Raw genomic sequence first — 20,195 nt, 5'->3', positions numbered from 1 at the left:
ACTTTATTAGTGGAAAAAAACCCCATCAGTTTCTTTTTGTTTAAACAAGCAGCTGTTTTTTTAATGTGTATTACAGCTACACAAAATTTAACAGTGGTTAACCTGTTATATACATGGTTATCCATAACCATGTATATCCACAAAACTTAAGAGGTGCTTTGCAACAAAAGTGCAGTGTGCAAAATCAATAAGTCAAATAATAATATTGCACAAACTCTTGAGTAAAAACAAAACAGACAAAAACATAGATAAATTATGCTACTGCTCCTGGAAGTTTTCTACATTTCAAGTTTTAAAATTCTTTGTCAGAAACACTAACATGTTCACAGATGCGGGCTTAAGGAAGGACCTTTGACAAGTTACAACATTTCCACCTGTGCTGAACAACCTTTCAGATGCAGAGCTAGTTGCTGGAATGCAGAGGTATTTCCTAGCTAATCTGCTGATGTGGGGAAAGTTTACTGTGTGAACTTTCCACCACGAAAGAGGATCACACTCACTGTCAGCTGGTGGACTATTCACATAACTGCTCAGTTCAGATGATAACCTCTCTGCAGTTACCTCTATCTTGCCACTAACTGGTCCCTTCAAAAAACTCCCGAGACTCTTCTTTGGCTTTTTAACAGCTCCCTGACTTGTTTGGTCTCCAGTAGATGTATGAGGTGTTTCTGAAAAACCTGTGGCTGTGCTACCCTGGTGTGACACAACATGCTCTAGTTCACTCACGACTTGAACTTTGATGGCTTCGCTTTCACTCTCACTGAAATATTCTGTATGAAAACGTGGATCAAGGAAAGAAGCCATGTTAACAAGCCTCTCTGTGACACTGTCTTTGTAGCTTTTGTTTATGTAGTCAAGTATTGCTGTTTTGATGTCATTGGTCAGCTCAGTGTCACCTTCTTTTACTTTTATCATGTCATTGTTAAACATCTGAAGAACAGGCTTAACACATGAAATGGTTACATACTCTTCAGCAGAGAAAGCATCTGTAAACTCTAGGAGTGGACTCAATGCAGTTCTGACTGAGTCAAGCACTTCAATGTCTTGCCATGTCAACATGAGGTGCCTTGTGGTTTTATCAGCAGCTAAAACCTGTGTTATAGCTTTTTCTTGTTCCAGCAGCCGTTGGATCATTCTCTGCTTCATTCAAAGATGCGCTTTCGTCCGTGTCATTCTCCATTGCTGCCATACTTTTTCTGCCTTGTGCGTATGAGCGTATGAAAACAAAGGCACTGCGCATGCGCATTTTACCCATATTCTATCGCGATATTTCATTTTCTTATCGTTGCCGAACGTTATACCGGTATTACCGTGAACAGTATAATATGGCCCAGCCCTAAGGGCTGCAGTTTGGGATCCCGCGGAGTTAGGGTTAGTTAACATAAGCAGAGTTACACGGAACCTTTATAACTAAGAAGTGTGTTGCATTATTATGTTATTTTTTTTTGCTGAGAATATCTGTTAAAATGCATATAGCCTTCTGTAGTCTTGGTCCCTGTGTTAGTGAGAACTTCTCTTTTGCCGAGATAATCCATCCCACCTCACAGGTGTGGCATGTCAAGGTGCTGATTAGACAGCATGAATATTGCACAGGTGTGCCTTAGACTGCCCACAATAAAAGGCCACTCTGAAATATGCAGTTTGATCACACAGCACAATGCTACACATGTCGCAAAACCAGTCAGTATCTGGTGTGGCCACCATTTGCCTCATGCAGTGCAACACATCTCCAATGCATAGAGCTGATCAGGTTGTTGATTGTGGGTTGTGGAATGTTGGTCCACTCCTCTTCAATAGCTGTGCAAAGTTGCTGAATATTGGCAGGAACTGGAACACGCTGTCATATACGGCAAGCCGAGCGTCCCAAACATGCTCAATGGGTGACGTGTCTGGTGAGTATGCTAGCCGTGCAAGAACTGGGATGTTTTCAGCTTCCAGGTGTACAGATCCTTGCAATATGGGGCCATGCATTATCATGCTGGAACATGAGGTTGTGGTCATGGATAAATGGCACAACAATGGTCCTCAGGATCTCAACACGGTATCTCTGTGCATTCAAAATGCCAACAATAAAATGCACTCGTGTCCATAACCCCACCGCCCCCATGGGCCACTCAATTCACAACGCTGACATCAGCAAACCGCTCACCCACACGACGCCACACAAGCTGTCTGCCATCTGCCCTGAACAGCAAAAACATCTGTCAACAGAACACCTCTCCAACGTGCCAGACACCATCGAATGTGAGCATTTGCCCACTCAAGTTGGTTACGATGACGAACTGCAGTCAGGTTCAGACCCCGAGTAGGATGATGAGCATGCAAATGAGCCTCCCTGACACGGTTTCTGACAGTTTTTGCAGAAATTCTTTGGTTATGCAAACCGATTGTTGCTGCAGCTGTCTGGGTGGCTGGTCTCCACCTGGTCGACCATCCTGGAGGTGAACATGCTGATGTGGACGTCCTGGGCTGGTGTGGTTACACGTGGTCTGCGATTGTGAGGCCGGTTGGATGTACAACCAAATTCTCTAAAACGCCTTTGAAGACGACTTATGGCAGAGAAATGAACATTCATTTCACAGGCAACATTATTAAAAGTATAGTTGGTGACAGACAAACACACACAAATGCCCACACAAACAGGATGGCAAAAATGCATAAACCTAAGCAATGACCTTTTTTTTTTTTTTTGCATATTTGTTACGTTTTACATGTTTTAAGTCATTAAAAAAAACTTCAATGTTAGATAAAGATGAACAAATGAAATATAAAATGCATTTTTATTTTTAATTAAGCAGAGGGAAAGCTATACAGCCATACTTGGCTCTCAGTGAAACAGTAATTCTCCTGTTAAATCATGAAATAACTGATTAAGCACACCCAAGCTTGATTACTGCCAGATCTGTTGAATCATGACATCAGTTAAAGAGAACCTGTCTGACAAAGTAAAGTAGCCCAAGAGACCTCAAAAAGCAACACATGCCAAAGTTTAAAGAAACTCTCAAACAATCAAAGATTGTGTGACTAATGAAGCTGAAGCTGAACATACCTTTGTCTGTGCATTTGTTATCATATGTGCAGGAACTCTGATGTGGTAAAAAATAACAGGTGACAGACAAACAGTAACATTTTTTGGACACTGATATTAGCACTAGCTGTGAGAGATCAAATTATTTTGATATCCCACATTCCTTGTTACAGTTGGGGGGGGGGGGGGGGGGGGGGGGGGGGAGTGTTTCTTACTTTCACTTTGCAGCACATGGGAGTTGTGTGATAATAACATGCGTGTCACTAAGACTAAACAGGAAATATTGCATATACTTACAGAGCACCATATGTCTGCATTCTTCCCCATACTACTTTGAATAGTTAGCTATACTGTGAGCTTATTGCAGTTTTACTTATTGCTGATGATTTCCACTGAAAAACAATGTTATGGAACATAACTAATTTTTTACAGCCTGACTATTAAATACTGTACCAATTCTAACCTCATAGCAAGACTTAACTATATGCAACTTAACCAATAAAATGATTTTAAGGAATGATGGCTTTGGTGAAGTCAGTCTTCCAACACTGGCCACATGTTACTGATTAGATCAAAAGGAATGTTGGGGTAACCAAAGGCAGCGTTTCAATGAACCAAAGAATCTGAACAACACTGTGGTTTTGTTGTGTATTGCACCAAGTAATGTCTCCCTTAATTTTGGTCTATTTCTCTGCATGTGTGCGGGTCTGTGACTGTTTGTGTTCAGATATGCACACAAAGTGCATATAAATAGTAGTAGTAGAAGAAGATAGTGTTGGTAGTTCCACTGACCAACACAAAAGACCACCCATGGATAGACGTAAGACCATTTAGACTTTTTCTTGACTGAGTGACTCTCCAAACATGTAAGCAGAGGAAATCACCATCACTGAGGTAAGAGGGCTTCAGTTTGCAGTGGAACCAAAAACTCCTTTGGAAAACTGGAAAACATTTTCAGAACATACAAAAGTCACTCAGGTTGAAGATCAAACCCCACATTCTGCCTCTATGCTCCACATCCTGAGTATTGTGAAAACAATAAATAATAAATTGGAAAACATAAACCCATCATAATTAGATGTGTTACGTTCTTAGTCTAGGAACAAGAAATTGGCCCACTCCCCGCACCACCCAAGCAAGAACACAAACAGTAGTATCTTTTAAAGTGCTAAGCAGCCATTTATTTGCTTCAGCAGTGAGCAGTGCCAAAAATAACAAAGACAATTCACTTACCTAACTTTCTAAATGAAAAACAGGAGAAAGCTTAATCAACAAAAATGGCTTCTCACGCCTACTAGGCTGCTGCAGTGAAGAATATATACAAGCTGAACAAAATACACAATCGCTATTTTACAAATCTATTTACAGCTATTTACAAAATTAAGGTACTAACACACACACACACACACACACACACACACACACACAGTTATACTTGCAAATCAATGGGCAAAATAACTCTATGAAACAACGACTCAAAAACACATGCTCTTTGTTGGATGGTAGAGGCTAGGAGAGAGGGGGCCAGGTGGCTGTAATCTGGTAGTTAAATACTGGAGGTGATTAACCAATTATCCAATCCGAGGACAGGAAGAGACTCCACCCAGCTACTCAGCAGGCACGCCCAGGTGTCCACCTCCTAAGAGAGAAAGGGGAAAAAACCCACAGCCATCCTCTGGTGGGAGGAGTCACACATAAAACAAACAATGACAACATTGGATCATAACAGATGTTAGTAGCCTGAAACTAAAAGATATCGGAAACAAGAAGGATGGAGTCAAACTGGAACAATATGTAAAGGCAACCAAACGTTTGCTGTTCTGTTGTATATTTGTTCACCAAATATATAATTATGTTAAGTTAAGAACACTGGCGCAAAGAACAGCCGAGACAATGGGCTGCAATACTGTGCAAGGGATGGATATTAGAAACCACTGACACATAGGGCGTTTATCAATATGCGTACTTGTGCGTACTTGCGTTCTCGTGTACTCGTGATACGTCATCAGTCGGAGACCAAGTACTGTTCCAATTCGAAGTACGCATCAAGCCGAGAACGCGAAAAAGTCCCGTATGTGTTCTCGATCCGCCCGTTTTATCGAGCATGCATCGGAGTGGACTTGGGACAGCTATATATCCCAGAATGCATTTCGTCCAAAACTCAACAGCGGACTCCCGGCACATCGTTTTCAACCCCCCCCCCCGCTCGCGGACTTCTCACTACTCAGGTTAAAGAAACTCCAGCAGCTGTCTATAGTATTGAGTGTCCACTAGAATAGAAATAAAAGCGTTCTAACATCTCACCTGCTTGTTTTTATTAAGGTATGTACACGTATGTACAATTTTTATTAATAGAGGTTTCACTACTGAGGTTAAAAATGATATATAAGTCATAGAGCTGGGCGATATAAGATTTTTTCATATCACGATATGTTTTTTTCATTTCAGGCGATAACGATATATATCACGATATAAGCCAAATAACTATATTTGTAAGATTTAAATGTGCCGTTGCTCACAATTAAAATGTGAAATAATCAGCAGCTTGTTTTAATTTAAATATTTATTTCCCATAATAAGTTCAACAGGGCAGATGTACTTAAGGAACATGAGACTTCAGTTTCAGATAAATAAAGGCAAATATTGCAAACTACACAAAAGGCAGCCGCTAAAGCGTTTAAGTTTCAAAATAGAACAAACAAAACAGACCACTAAATTGTCAATTCCACTTAGAAAGAAAATATTAATTCTAAAAATAAATCTTAGGTCGTTTTACAGAAGAACAGACAAAATTGACTAACTTTTGTCAATATCAAATAAACTGAGAACTAAAAGGAAATTCTTAATCTCTCCTTGTTGTATAGCTTAGCTTTTCAAACAGTTTTAACAGTTACTTTAGTCTGACAAAAGCCGAATGACGAATTAGCGCTTTCAGTCAGAGATTGAGCATGCACCGCTTTATTGTATTTCCAGACTTGCTTTCGGCACAATTTACAGTGCGCGCTACTCTGTTTTTTGTCAGACTTGAAATAGCCGAAATACCTTCACACTACGGAACTTCTGTGGCCCTTCCGTTCGACAATCTCTCCGGCATTGGAACCATCATCTGTTCTTTCTTCGGTAACCTTCGCTCACGCTCTCGGTTGATTTTTCTCTAGTCGGCAAACTCCTTTCCTTCATTACCCGGGCTGCACGGCTGCAAAAACAAATACACAAGTGCGCTTTGGCGCTTGTGCTGTACGTAACAAGTCACGTGATGTGACGCTGCGGCTGTGATTGGTTCGGCTCTGCGCTACTTAATTTGGATTGGCGGTTCTTTTCTTTTTTTTTTAAGAGGACAAGAGAGATGAGGCCTATCGCAATAGTTTAATTTTTCTATCGAGAAAAAGTTATTTCGCAATACATATCGTTATCGTTTTATCGCCCAGCTCTAATAAGTCACTTAGATCACTTCTAAATGTTAATGTTTGGTTTATTTCAGTGTTTTATTTGTTCCTGAGTAAACCGGTTTGGCTGTGATTACAGTTAAGCTTCATAACATGTTACTCACAGTTAAATTAGGAGGGGACGGCTGTAAAAACTCCGGACCTGTGACATCATCACGTACGCAGGTGTTCCAATTGTACATATCGCGAGTCCGTGCTCGCGTTCTCGGCGAGTACGTACTCACCGAGAACGCGAGTACGTACTCGCGTATTGATAAACGGCCATTATCCCAGTTCTTTACATATGTATTATTTTAAACAGCTGTTGTACTTCACTGGCTCATCACTGTGAAAGAAACAGTTGCTGATATAGTTAGGAATGCATTTCATGTCACACAGATCCACATGGCACCAATATATTCATTAAAATTACACTGACAGCACAAACCATCAAAGACCATGATGAGAGTGCACAGCAGCTAAATGAAGTCAACTAATAAAACACCAATATCTGATGAGCCAAATAATTAGTAGTGACTGATACTGTTAACTGATATTGATCTATCAGCAGTGGGTGATATTCACCTGTTGCTTCGCACTGATTTTGCACTGACTAAATGTTCAAATATTGGGTGATAAAGAGCTAAAATGCTTTAAAATAGGCTACTCATTTCTTTCAAATATAGTTTTGTTTCCCTGACTCAATAGTGGGAATAATAACTAGAAGAAAAATACAAGGAAGCACCTGTGCAGGATGTGGAAGATGATGATATAGACAGGGATGACAATGTAGAATGAAACCTCTGCAATTCAGGACCATTTAAAAACTTTTGCCAGACATTAAATTTTGGCCATTTAATCGTAACAGCCAGTGCTGCAGTCTGTAGTCTCTCTGGTCTTTTTATCCCTTTCTTTTCAAACACCTACATCACTGTTCATGCTAAACCACTGATGAATAATACACATGTATGGGAAAATGTTTTTTTGATTTGACAAAATTTAATGCAAACTCTTGAAGAAGTTATTTTTCCATGAAACACTATTAATCAATTTATTTATTTTACATTAACAATGATGTGTTCTTTGATAAAAATACAAAGAAGGAAAAATTTACATTTCAGGGGACAATTCAAAAACCCTAATTAAGTGTAATTAGGAGAAATTTCTGAATTTCTGCTAAATTAAATTACATATAAAGTGATGATCAAGAAGGTCCTCATCTGAAGTAGTTTGGACACTCGTGGACTACGAGATTCCAGGCTTCTTTGAAGGCGTCGACCACTCTCTGATCCAGAGGACCCTCTTCCGCAGCGGCCATGTTTTGCTGAAGCTGCTCCATGCTCGACATGCCAATAATGACTCCATCTCCAAGATCACCCTGGACACATGAGTTGGAGAAAATTACTCAAAACAGGAATTACACAGCTGGAGTTCTGTAAATGTCTTTAGATTTGTATTTGTGGAGGATTTGTTACATTAAAAAAGAAGAAGAAAAAAAAAAAATCTGGGTGAGTAGAGAATTTGGCTTTTTGGGGGGGGGATATATCACAATACCTGTCAAGTTAATCACTTTTGGGGTACTTCTTTTCTAAAAGAATCCCTTTCATATATAACAAACCTGTAAACAACATGAAAAACATTGTTGTGCTTTGTTCTACCTCTGGTTTTGCACATGCTGAAAGTTTGGGGGCATTTCCACTGCACTAAAACATAATTAAAGGAAAAAAAATAGACCTTAAAATCTTTCAGTGAAAAACCTTGTTACGGGTTCGAAATTGAGGATGAGAGTAAAACAATGATGGTCCAGAAGAGGTCAATCAAACAATTGATTTTTAATGAATGCACGCAGCGTGGAGAGGTGTAAACTGCCAAACAGTTGTACATCTCTACCCAAAATACACTCTAGATTGCTTTTATAACATCAGGGTATTGTAACGCCCCTTCTTGCGTTTACAAGCACATAATTTGCATGTACAGAACATTCATGTATTTTAAGAATTAAATGCAACATAGAGGTTCCTCCTTGTGGCATACTCTTCCAAATATGGTGATGATCTAAGGCCTTTGAGGTCACCATGGACTGGACATCCTTCCGTCACCTGTAACTAAGCAAACTCAAATGCAACAAGAAGCTGAATACATTCAGGCCTTTGCTCAGCTACTTTTTTACTATACCAATATACTCAGCATATGAGTTATGATACATATATATTTAACTCAATCATTTTAAAGTAGTTATAACTGCACCTGTAATAAAAATGTTAATATTTGATTATGATAACCCCTATAATATAAATTATAACATAATGCCAGCAACTTCAATAAACACTTTGATGAAATGATAATTCCTGCAATGATAAGATAATGGTTATGTAAAATAATCCCTGTAATTCCACAATTCCCCCTTTTGACGTCTTCCAAAGACGTCAACCTCAAAGGCTGTGTAACTACTGACTCTTGGGATAGCACCGAAAAAAATCAAATGCTTCATTTCAGGCTTACCAATATACCACAAAGCACAGTGTTTCAGTGGTAACTCATAGTTCTTAATTTTCAGGTTTCCAATACTAGCAATTTGAAATGTTCTATTTATTAGTTTAACCGTAGGGCTAATCTTTACTCGGTAAATATATAAATTACCATGAGCATAACATTTTTTGTCACTGCAGCTGTCCATGTGGGTACCTTAAGCTGAGAGTGATGATACATCCAACGCATAGCAGCAGAAGTCAGCGAGGGTTTCTCTGACCCGTACGCTGTTTCCAAAGCCTGCAGAACCACCTCTATGGCCTGGAAATGACTTTTCTTCCAGTATCTTCCACAGAGCAGGAGCACAATCAAGGTTATGGTTAACAAAAATCTCATTCAACAACATAAAACAATTTGTTGGCAAATATTTCAATAGCAGTCAGCTGATCGTCACCTGTCTCTGTATGCTCCAGCCCAGCTGTTGCCAAAGAATCGTCCTGCAGGCTGGGAGCCATCTTTATCTTCATAGTGATACTTCCCTGTCAGAAGGCCACCTGGCAGAGGAGGACTAATGTCAGAACTCAGTATAGTACGTACTTAATGCTGTAACTCACCCAGGGCACATTTTAGCTCACAGGTAACGTTAACAAGGCATTCATTTTGGGGATCATCACAATCACGAGTGCTTCCTTTTGAATAAACCTTTTTAAAACGGAACTGCAAGGTGCACCATAAAAGACTGATATAAAGTACCTGCAAGAGGATTGTATGCATAGAATCTCATTCCATAGTATCTCAGACATGGCAGCAACTCTGTTTCCACCTGTCTTGTTGTGGCATTGTACATTCCCTGTGAAAGATTGGAAGAATCTGAATTAGTAACACGTGAAAAACAAGTAACAGTATAGCAGACATAAATGTTAGGCCTATGACACCTAATAAAAGCTTAAATCTTCAGTGATTTTCTGAACAGAAATCTCAGAGATGAAGAGGTGTAAAAGTTTCCTCTCATTCTGCCAACACAGGAATTTCTCATACAGCTACGAGCACGTTTACATAAAAATCAGGATATTCATAACAGGGTGATTCATACGGAGTCTATGCACAGAGATATATGCCAAACAGGTAAATTATTATAGGATCAGGCTACTGAATTTAGATGAAAGTTAAATATCCTTAGAACAGGATATATTACCTGATAAACAGTGGGAACTATCCAGTTGTTGTGCCTGCAGATGCATACTATTTCAGCCACTTCCCAGGATGCATAGTTTGAAAGGCCGAGCTCCTTGAATTTTCCCTGGGGAGTTGATACTTTCCATTTAATATTAAAACATATCAGGACTGCAGATGGACAAATAAGTAATTTTTTTCTGTGTGTTCTGTTAAAGCAAGTTATTTAACTATATGTTTATATATTCCCTGGTCTGCTAACCTCTTTGTGGAGGTCATTGCAGGCTTTGAGAGTATCCTCGATGGGGTTTTGGTGGTCAGGGGCATGGAGGTAGAAAAGGTCCACACAGTCTGTCCGCAGCCTCTGAAGGGAGGTTTCCAGCTGGGAGCGCACGCTCTCTGGCTTCAGCGTCTTTCCATCCCAGGGATTGGCCTTGGTGGCTATGCTTACTGTGAATGAGCGAGAAGTAGTCAGGTTAAAACAGCACAGCTCCTTCACAGTCTGTGAGACAGACTGACACTGAAAGCTAGCCAGGCTTTAATTGCAGCACTTACACTTTGGATTCATTATTACTAGATTGTTTCAGTGACATCAAAGCTGTATGGCTTCATTTACAAAAACAAAAACAACCCAAAACTTTAAGGAGACCAAGAATGAGGTCACACCAAAGTATTTCAATTTGATATACAAATCAAGGCTTTGGACCTTGACTAGGCAGCTCCAAAACCTTCATTTTAGTTTTGAGACATTCAGAAGTGGGTTAAAAAAACAAAACAAAAAAAAAAAACACTTTTTAAAAACATGTTTTAATGGTTTTATTAACATATGTTTGATGTTGTGCAGCACCCTGGTCGATGTTTGTTGTATGCTTTATAAACAAAGTTGGTCACCCACAATTCAAGGTGGGGTAACCAACAGGTACGTTGGTTGGTTACCCGGTAGTTGTTAGCACGCTAGGAGCATGCAACATTACTGTGTGCTTATGAAATACCTGTTTTAGGGAGATTCATGCCTCCAATGATGGTCTCTGACTTCCCATCGACGTACATGAAGGCTGTGTCCAGCTGGTTGTGTCCTCTGTCCAGGAAAGCCTTCACCATTTCCAGGCTCTGCTCGGCGTCTGCTCGCCCCCCGAAGCCCATAGTTCCCAGTAAGGACACCGGCTTTTTAGCTGGAGACGACATGTTTCTGCGAGCCACACACTTCGGCAAATGTACAAGCACTTCTTTGATAGCCTTACTCTGTCGGAGTGTGCACAGAGGTCGTGTTATTACCCAGAGCATGCTACTATAGCACTGCGAGCAGGCGACAGAGGGCAAAGGTCGTATCTTAAGGGAGCGTCGTAAAGTTCCTCAAACCGTTTAAAGCGGAGCGTGCTGTTTAAATGATCAATTAGTACCGCTTTTATTCGGCCGCTTTTGTTGGCTGTAGTTCAGGCAGTGCAAAGTTCACCTTTTCTAACTACTTCCTGTTGTTTTGTTTTGTTTTTTTGGTTAATATTTGTTCAGATCTATTCGTTGCATAATAAGCAGAGGACTTGTCATACTGTGTAATTTTTACCTTAGACCACAAGGTGTCAGCAAATTACCGTCCATTCGTTTGTGTCACTCAGATGAGCAGATATAAACAGTCAGATACAATTAGATATAATGAGTGTAGTTTTTGGTTTTTCGGTGCATCTTTATATATATTTGTTTTCCAAATGTGCCACTTCAGCACTGGCTTGACCCGCATCTTGGCCTAGGACTCTGACATACTCAAAATTACCCAGACTATTTTCCCCCATTCTCAAAAGAAACTACAATTACTGAAACACCACTTGCTGTGGTGTAATTAGATAAACGCACATTAGGATATGCAGGATGTGCACAGTGTCTCCAGATCACATTAGCTGCCGCTTTCAGTATTTTAGTCCGTCCCGGTTTTGACAGACTTCATAGATGAGCTCTGCCTAATTCAAACAGCATGTTTTTATATAGCTTGTAGCCCCAGAGGCTGCACGGACCGCTCTGACCCCGGACTCTTTCGGGTCATGAACACATGCATGCTATGAAAGCTTTGTTTAGAAAGCAGCAGGCCTGGCTGCTGACCCTTTGACCGCCCCATCAGCTGTTTGCCCTGCAGTGTGACCGCTAGCTGCTTCCCTTACCGCCCCAACCTTCAACATCCTCTACGTGATGGTAGGCTATGTGACTTCGTTTTCAGTCATGTCCGTGGCTGTAATGAACGCGCATCTTATGTGGTGCAAATGCGCTCCTGCTCGCTCAATCTGCAAATATTGTACGTATAATAAAACCATTTTCTGTGCACCTGGGTCATGTCAGCATTTTGTCTTTAAGGCATTTAACCACCTATCATCATAACACTTTAAAGCACACATCACAAGTCCCGTGGAGACATGGTGACACTGTCCAGACAAAGTTTGAAAGCTGTCAGTCATGAGAGAGAAAAGCTCTTGCCATGAGCTCACTGTGCCGGTGGCTGCAGGGTGTCTTGCAGGGGCTGCTGACGCTTTGAATAATAGATGGCTCCCTGTGAGCCCCCCCATACCCAGCCCAAATCCCTGCCATCATTACCAAGTCAATGGAGGGAGGCAGAATGCGCTCTGGCTCCACGAGTTTTTTTTTTTTTTTGCGCGTCAGTCCAACATCTGCAGCGACCTGTTGTAGGTGCGCAGGAATTTTCTGAGTCAGATAGCGGCTGCGACGGAGACGCCACACGCGTGGGATGGCTGTGTCATTTTTGGACTGTGTTGGGCATTTTCACGCGGAAGATCTTTTAAGCGCATGTTAAGTTTCTTCAAGTTGACACGTTGGGATTTTTTTTTATTTTAGATTGTTCTCTTTTTTTTGTTCTGGGTAGTGATGGGATACACATGAATGAGTTTACAGCTTTGAAACTGTAGAGTGACCTAAACAGAGGAAAATGGACAGTGTTATTTTCTCCTTTGTCATTGTATTTATTATAGAGGCGCACGCATTCCGTTACGGCTTTGCCAACAACCTCCAGCCTTTTATGTAAGTAAAGTTTTGTCATTTTCCTGTATCCTTATATATTTATTTAATCACAGGTATCCATTTAGGGTGGCGCTCACTGTATCCAGCTGCAGGTACTTTTTTACAGACTCACATTTCCTTTGAACTTCGACATAACTGCCGGTTCACCTGCACATCCATAAATCTGTGTCCGAGACTTAACCAGAGGTAGAAAGCAAAGGCTTAAGAAGTTATTATTGTTATTATTATTATTTAAAGTGATGAGATTGTGAAATTCTGGCACAATAACAATATTTGGTAGCATTTTATAATAATGTTAAACTATTAAGCATTAGTCAGGTTAGTATGGTATTAGCCAATGCTTAATTCATCATTTATATGTCATTACTCCTCTTTAGTATACTATTTATAAATACAGATATATTTATCCATCTGTTACTATAACACCATGTACAGCTATCACTGCTACTAAATCACTGCTAGTGATAATCATAGTCATTATCATTGTTATAAAAATATATCTATGTTTATAAATAGCATACTAAGGGGAGCAATGCTATATGAATGATAAATTAAAAACTTGCTAATACCTTATTACTACTTAAGTAATGCTTAATAGTGTAACATTATTATAAAGTGCAGCACAATATTTTTCCTTTTGTTTTTATTTGTTATTTGTATGTTATGTTATTTTTTACTCCCACTAGTGATCCAGGGAAATAAAACTATATTATAAAGAAATATCAGGCTATTTCTTTTAGCTATTTATCACTGACATTTATTTAGTGCACACTCAGTGTGAAGCAATAGATAAATATCACCCACTGTTCTGTAAATATAAGCTAATTTGCACACAGACCAATCAGTTAACAGTGTCAGCCACTACTGATTATTTGGCTCATCATGTATCGGTGCTTCATCAATCCAATTAATTTTGCTGCCGTGCACTTTCATCACGGTCTTTAGTGGTTTGCAGGAATGCTGCCAGTGTATTTTATATGAATGCACTGACTCCATGTGGCTCTGTGTGGCATGCAAAGCATTCCTAACTCTGTCCATGACTGTTTGTTTCACAGTGATGAGCCAGTGAAGTATAACAGCTATTTTAAACCCTAAAATAATACATGCGGAGCTGGAATTGTGTGACAGCGGTTTCTGTGCTGCCCCCTGCCACTAACAATAAGGTCTTTCACATTAAATTATGTGTACAGCTGAAGGTGATAGTGATCACTGTTATTTATGAGACGAGCAGCTGGATGTTGTCTTAGGATTCCCGCTGATCTCCATGTGCTGAGGCTTTCTTTCTATCCTTGGAGAGTTATGGAGAAAGTAAATGCATCAAAGATCATTTTGGACTTTATTTTAAGAAGGCCCTGTGAGGTGCAGTGAATGGTGCAGTTAACTTAGGTAAATTAAGGTGAGCCTTGAAACACTTAACTTAAGTTTGTGTTGAGATCTGTTTAGTGTTCTTTCTTTCTTTCTGTCTTGGAGCGATGCTGCTGTGTAAACACTTTAACAGTTCCACTGAATATCGAGTTTAAGTCAGAGCAGATTTGCTTTGTAGCTTATCGTCCTGAAAGGTGATGCACGAGGAATTCCCCTTAAGTCTTTAGAAATACCAAAACCTGGTCATCACACACCTTAGCACAGGTAATGCCCTCACAGGAACTGCATTGTTGACAACTAGAAAACGCCTCAAGCAAGTTTTTTTCCCCCGCAACATTTCTTTAAGTGCTCATAAATTGCTCTCCTGTCGTCTGTACATCTGTGAAAACACTGCTCAACATTTTGACATGTTAAGTATTTTTTTTACCAATCTTTTTTTTTTCCAGGCCCAATGTGTGTGCGGAGAAGGAGGTGACGCTGGTCGCCCAAAGGCAGCCATGTGTGCAGGCCTTCACACGCATGGTTAAAGTTTGGAAGCAAGGCTGTGTGGGGCAGTCGTGGTGCATGGGCTATGAGAGAAGGTAAGTAAGACTTGTTATTTCTCATCTGTCTGCTCCCCCCTTTCTGTACTCAAAGCCTCTGATTCTCCTCTTCTGCGAGCACTCCTGACCTCACCTGCAGGGGATGTAGTGCTTTGCTGATTAAGCTCTGGCTAGAGCAAAGCATTAATTACTTGTTTTGAAGTAGTCTCTATGACTCATGCAACCGAAAGAATGTATCGGAGAGGCCAGGATTCTTCGTTTAAACTCCATCTCCAAACATGAGATCCAGCCTCCACTTCCCTCTTCATCTCTCTCACCCCTGTTCTGTAATCACAGCTTTTCAACCTGTTATAGAGTTAAGTGCAAGGTGTAGCCCCACATCAGCAGCTACTTAACATACGGACGTCTTGGCAGCAAACATTCCTTTAAGCGAGAGACCCAATCCTAACATTTTCGCCCTTCTCTGGGAGTCTTCTGCTGTGTTGCTCACGCTTGCTTTCCCCACATTAGCTGCTGCGTTACAAATTCAAAGGCTGCTTTAAAGGCCGCTAAGCCCACAATTACCCGCTGTAAACAAAACGTTTTCACAATGCATAATAACTGTGGAGCAATGACAAGGGTCCCAAAGTACAGGGAGAGGCACTGTTCTCTGAAGTACAGTCTGCCATTCTCACACTTTAAAACAGCGCCTTGAAGCGGATTTGTGCTGAACATTATAAGACATGCTACTTCAAAGGCCCTGAGCTGTTTGATCAGTGTGCCACGCGAAAAAAATTAAAGATTACCCTCATAAATATTTGGCGAGATACTCCTGTTCGTTTGTACACACACAAAGCAACGCTCTGCTGTTGTGTAATGACATGTTAGTTTCAGCATCGCTCGTGGCTGCAATTCAGACTGAATGTGATTGAACGTTTTTTAACATGAAGTTTGTCGTGTTAACAGGACAGCCTACTACACGGCATACAGACAAGTGTACAAACAGGATTACCAGACTGTGTACAAGTGTTGCCCTGGATGGTCCCAACTAAACGGAGAGGCGGGCTGTCTTTATCGTAAGTGTGATCAGTTTTTCTATCCTTTATCAGTTTTTTTTACATTGACTTTGACCTTCTTGTGTGAAACACAGCGTCTGCAGACAGGCAGGTAGAAAAGACAATATCTCTTTCCTGACTCAGCAGGAGGAAGGGAGCTTTAAACATCGCCTCACCTCTGGCCCAGACTTCTCAATGAAAAGGGTTCAAGGAAAGGTCAAAAAGGTCTAGAGGTTCTTTGCCCACCCACTTTTGAGCAGATGTTATCGGTCAGTGTCATGGACTCACTGCAGTACTCCAGCTAGGTTCAAATGTGGATACTGGGACTTCCATTGTAGTGGTTGCACTCGGCAAAAGACATTTACAGTCTCAATGAGGACATGGCTCTACAGTGCTACTTTAGTTTATGATAGATAGCCTGTCTGGGAGTCCACTCTTTCTCAGCTGGATATTTACTACAGCCTAGTTAAGCTCCACCTGGTCTAGCTGTTACCCTACATTTAATTCTTGGCTCACATCCACAGAGCTATTGTTGTAGACATCACCTCTTTTCTCAATTAGATGTGTGACATGGTAGTGCAGGTCAAAAGACCGCATTATGAATATGAAAATGACAAGCACCTGATACCTGTCACATTTAAGGCCTCCCGAAGATTAGAGAGACCACCTTCTGATTTGCACAAGAAGAACAAAGAAAACAAATGAATGTTCCCACCACCAAATCCATGTATGGAAAAGTAGTTCCTCTGGTCACATTGAGACTGCCAACAGCTCATCTCCTCCTGGTTAAGCTTAGCTTCACACACTGAGACCAAGCAGTCTCCTTTGATGGGATTTTACAGCCAGTGATCCTGATCGCATAGCCTGCATACCACACAGAGACCCTTGGTAAAGCCTTCCTGTAAACAGTTTGTCCCCGTCAGGTAGACTGACAAGAAAGTTCCCACTTTCCTGTCATCCTTCCCTGCCTGGAACTGAACCATGTGCTTAATGCCCAGCCCCTTACACCCACAGCACAGGCAGATTACTCTGTGGGATAGTCGTCTGATGGGAAGTGGATGGGACTGGGAGTTGGAGAAGATATCCTGTCATCAGTGCCTTATTATGGTCTCTATGTCCTTTTCAAAGAGCCTCTTTGTTTCCAGGGAGAATGTTACATTATTAAATTTTATTAGGAGGCATTGCACAGTCGCTCCTAAATGAGCCTGGTTTGTTTTAAAACACTCCAAACGAAATGTCTTAAAGAGACATTCCTCACGACTGCACAGTGTCTCCCCTCACTTAAGTTAGACAGGGAGGGGGTTGTTTCTCTGTTTCGCGTGACAATGGCCGGTCTCTTCAACATGAGGGAGGGCTTTTATCTCGGTAACCAAAGACGAGGCAGCACTTTGAGATGGGACAAACTAATCACCCTATTCTCTGAGCCATTGAACTGGGATAAAAGGAAGCTCAGGCCACAATCCTCCCACTCCTGCACACTTTGCTATGTGCTATCTGTACTGTACCTCAGTCAGCACAGTGCAATCTGTGTGTCTGTTTTCAACAGCACCTCCGACATCCAAAAGGGAAAATCTGCTTTGCGAAATGTACAGCTTTAGCAAATCCTCTGAAAACCCCAAATGAGTGGAAGATGGGAATGCTTTGAGTTCAGATAGTGATTTACTGCCTGCTGCTTTTGAGGGTTTTTAAAAAAATGTCCTTTGTTGTCTGTCTTTTCTCTGTGTGTGTTCCCCAATAAAAATCAGCCAGTCAGTCGTTGTAAGGTAATTATGCTAATGACCTCACTTTATTGTCAGACAGTTAAGGGTCTGGTTCTACGTTCTAAGTTGACACATTTGTAAGTTGAGTCCCCCTCTTGGCTTTTCATTAAAATTCACCTGTGTTTATTCTGTCCCATTATTTATATCCATCCCTTGCACACTTTTGCAGCCCATGGTCTCAGCTGTTCTGCGCTCCAGCATTCTTCACTTAACAGAATTACATATTTGGAGAACGAGTATACCACAGCACAGAAAACGTTTGATTGCTTTTACGTTTTGTTCTTCCAGTTTGACTCCCTCCCTCTTGTTTTCCATATCTTTTAGTTTCAGGCTATTATCATCTAATTATGATGGGTTTATGTGTTTTCCATTCACATAATAGCATTGATTCATAGTTCTTGTGCAGTTTGCAAATACCTGAGATTTTGCATTTTTGCTTTCCAAGTCTCTCCAAGTTCTGGTGTTTTCAACTATTATGGCACAAAGAGTGCTCACAGGAGAGAGTCAAACTGAAAGACTAAACCTTTTTTTAAAGCCACTCTTTTCACTTTATGCCCCTCTGTCTGAGATCTTAGAGCCCCCTTGTCTGTTTTTTTCTTAATGCATTTCATGACCGTTCTCTACCAAAAGTCAGGCAGGTGGCGTGTGGAGGCAGAACGTGCTGTTTGATCTGCATTGTTTAATAACAAAGGTACAGATTATTGTGCCTGGCTGACGTCTGTATGTTCTGAAAAGGCTCCAGTTTTCCAAATGAGTATTTGGTTCTACTGTGATCTGAAGCCCTCTTAACTCAGTGATGGTAACTTCCTCTACTTACGTGTTTAGAGAGCCACTCAGTCAGTAAATTAAACTGCTCCACTTTAACAAGTAGCTACAGGAGGGTTGAGGATGGACAGGGTTATCCAGCAGTGGAAACGAGCAGCTATGTTGATTGACGGCAACAAGCAGGCTTTGTGAAAGGGGCTGAGGAGCAGGGACAATGGCTTCTCCAGTTTGTCGTCCTCGTTAACTGCTGAATAGGAACTGGCCTCTTTTGTGGCCGCACTGGCCAAAGTAGCTACAAGTGAAAAAAACTCAGTGGCCAGAAAAAGTCAAAATGGTCTTCTGTCTACCCATGGGTGGTCTTTTTGTGGAACTACTTTTTGCATATCTGAACACAAACAGTCACAGACCCGCACACATGCAGAGAAATAGACCAAAATTAAGGGAGACATTACTTGGTGTAATACACAACAAAACCACAGTGTTGTTCAGATTCTTTGGTTCATTGAAACGCTGCCTTTGGTTACCCCAACATTCCTTTTGATCTAATCAGTAACATGTGGCCAGTGTTGGAAGACTGACTTCACCAAAGCCATCATTCCTTAAAATCATTTTATTGGTTAAGTTGCATATAGTTAAGTCTTTCTATGAGGTTAGAATTGGTACAGTATTTAATAGTCAGGCTGTAAAAAATTAGTTATGTTCCATAACATTGTTTTTCAGTGGAAATCATCAGCAATAAGTAAAACTGCAATAAGCTCATAGTATAGCTAACTATTCAAATTAGTATGGGGAAGAATGCAGACATATGGTGCTCTGTATGTATATGCAATATTTCCTGTTTAGTCTTAGTGACACGCATGTTATTATCGCACAACTGCTGTGCTGCACAGTGCAAAGTGAAAGTAAGTTTGAATTGGCCAAATACTTCCCATGCTTCCCATGGGATCTTTTCACCCATAATGGGACTGAATGACATATTTCTCCTCTACCTACCAGTAATTATGGACACTAAACATTATGTCTGTCTATGTGTTTTATTGTCACACAGCCCATATATTCTGATTACTGCATTTTTATTGTTTATTGTCAAACTGACCTGGTTTCCAGCTCAAATGGGCATTATGATTCATCACAGGTGATTCTTTTCGTACTCACTATTGTGTCTTACATGAAAAAGTGGGATGGTGCTCCCAAACAAAGCGAGAGAGAGCCGAATTGTATGATGCTGCACAGATTGCCTGCTGACTTCTCCTCCTTGACTAAGTTTAAACACAGTACTTACAATGTAATAATAATGGTATTTAAAGTTTTTCAAAGAAACCTGTCAGAGAATATCTGGCATAGCCCTGTTTTTAACAAGAGCTCCTTGAAATGACACATCTCACTGAATAGCAAAATGGGATTTGTAGCCTCAGAATACGTGTACCATTTATGGCCCCAAACTCAGGCTTATGCACAGGCCTTTGTGTCCATGAATTGCCCTGACTCCGGCTTCCCTCTGGGGTGCGCTCTTGGGGTCAAACAGATCGACAGAGTCTAAACAAACATAGCTGAGCCTCCATCTTGATTCACTCATCCCTTCCAGGAGCTGTAAGGGTAACACCTGCTTGTTGGTT

The 20,195-nt window shown here is 40.8% G+C and overlaps 2 protein-coding genes and 1 long non-coding RNA gene across 4 annotated transcripts in view; 1 reads left to right on the top strand and 2 right to left on the bottom strand.

The window, feature by feature from the left end:
* Positions 1-7,432: 7,432 nt before the first annotated feature.
* Positions 7,433-11,568, bottom strand: akr7a3 (aldo-keto reductase family 7, member A3 (aflatoxin aldehyde reductase)). The gene is made up of 7 exons (XM_003454534.5): positions 11,088-11,568; positions 10,358-10,545; positions 10,118-10,222; positions 9,676-9,772; positions 9,377-9,476; positions 9,139-9,268; positions 7,433-7,831 (listed from the first exon to the last, which is right to left on the bottom strand). Exons 1-7 carry the CDS (start codon positions 11,377-11,379, stop codon positions 7,670-7,672), a joined length of 1,074 nt encoding a protein of 357 aa, XP_003454582.1. The 5' UTR covers positions 11,380-11,568; the 3' UTR covers positions 7,433-7,669.
* LOC112846908 (uncharacterized) lies at positions 7,845-9,132 on the bottom strand. Its single transcript, XR_003220124.1, has 2 exons — positions 8,885-9,132; positions 7,845-8,210 (listed from the first exon to the last, which is right to left on the bottom strand). It is a non-coding gene; the product is annotated as an uncharacterized LOC112846908 (long non-coding RNA).
* A 617-nt stretch (positions 11,569-12,185) lies between the features above and the next one.
* Positions 12,186-20,195, top strand: part of megf6b (multiple EGF-like-domains 6b) — a 58,740-nt gene continuing 50,730 nt past the window's right edge. The window contains exons 1-4 of one of the 2 annotated variants that reach the window (XM_005459004.4): positions 12,186-12,276; positions 13,065-13,113; positions 14,925-15,059; positions 15,966-16,075. In XM_005459004.4, the coding sequence (XP_005459061.2) occupies positions 13,112-13,113; positions 14,925-15,059; positions 15,966-16,075 (247 nt within the window). In that variant the 5' untranslated portion in view covers positions 12,186-12,276; positions 13,065-13,111. Of the gene's footprint in view, positions 12,277-12,677; positions 13,114-14,924; positions 15,060-15,965; positions 16,076-20,195 lie in introns of those variants that run through there. The other variant, XM_019359297.2, reaches the window with a different exon arrangement.

Source organism: Oreochromis niloticus, linkage group LG5, assembly GCF_001858045.2.
Source record: "Oreochromis niloticus isolate F11D_XX linkage group LG5, O_niloticus_UMD_NMBU, whole genome shotgun sequence".
In the NCBI taxonomy this organism is placed as follows: Eukaryota; Metazoa; Chordata; class Actinopteri; order Cichliformes; family Cichlidae; genus Oreochromis; species Oreochromis niloticus.
The sequence above is the reverse complement of the archived record's forward strand: the minus strand, read 5'-3'. Positions and strand labels throughout refer to the sequence as shown.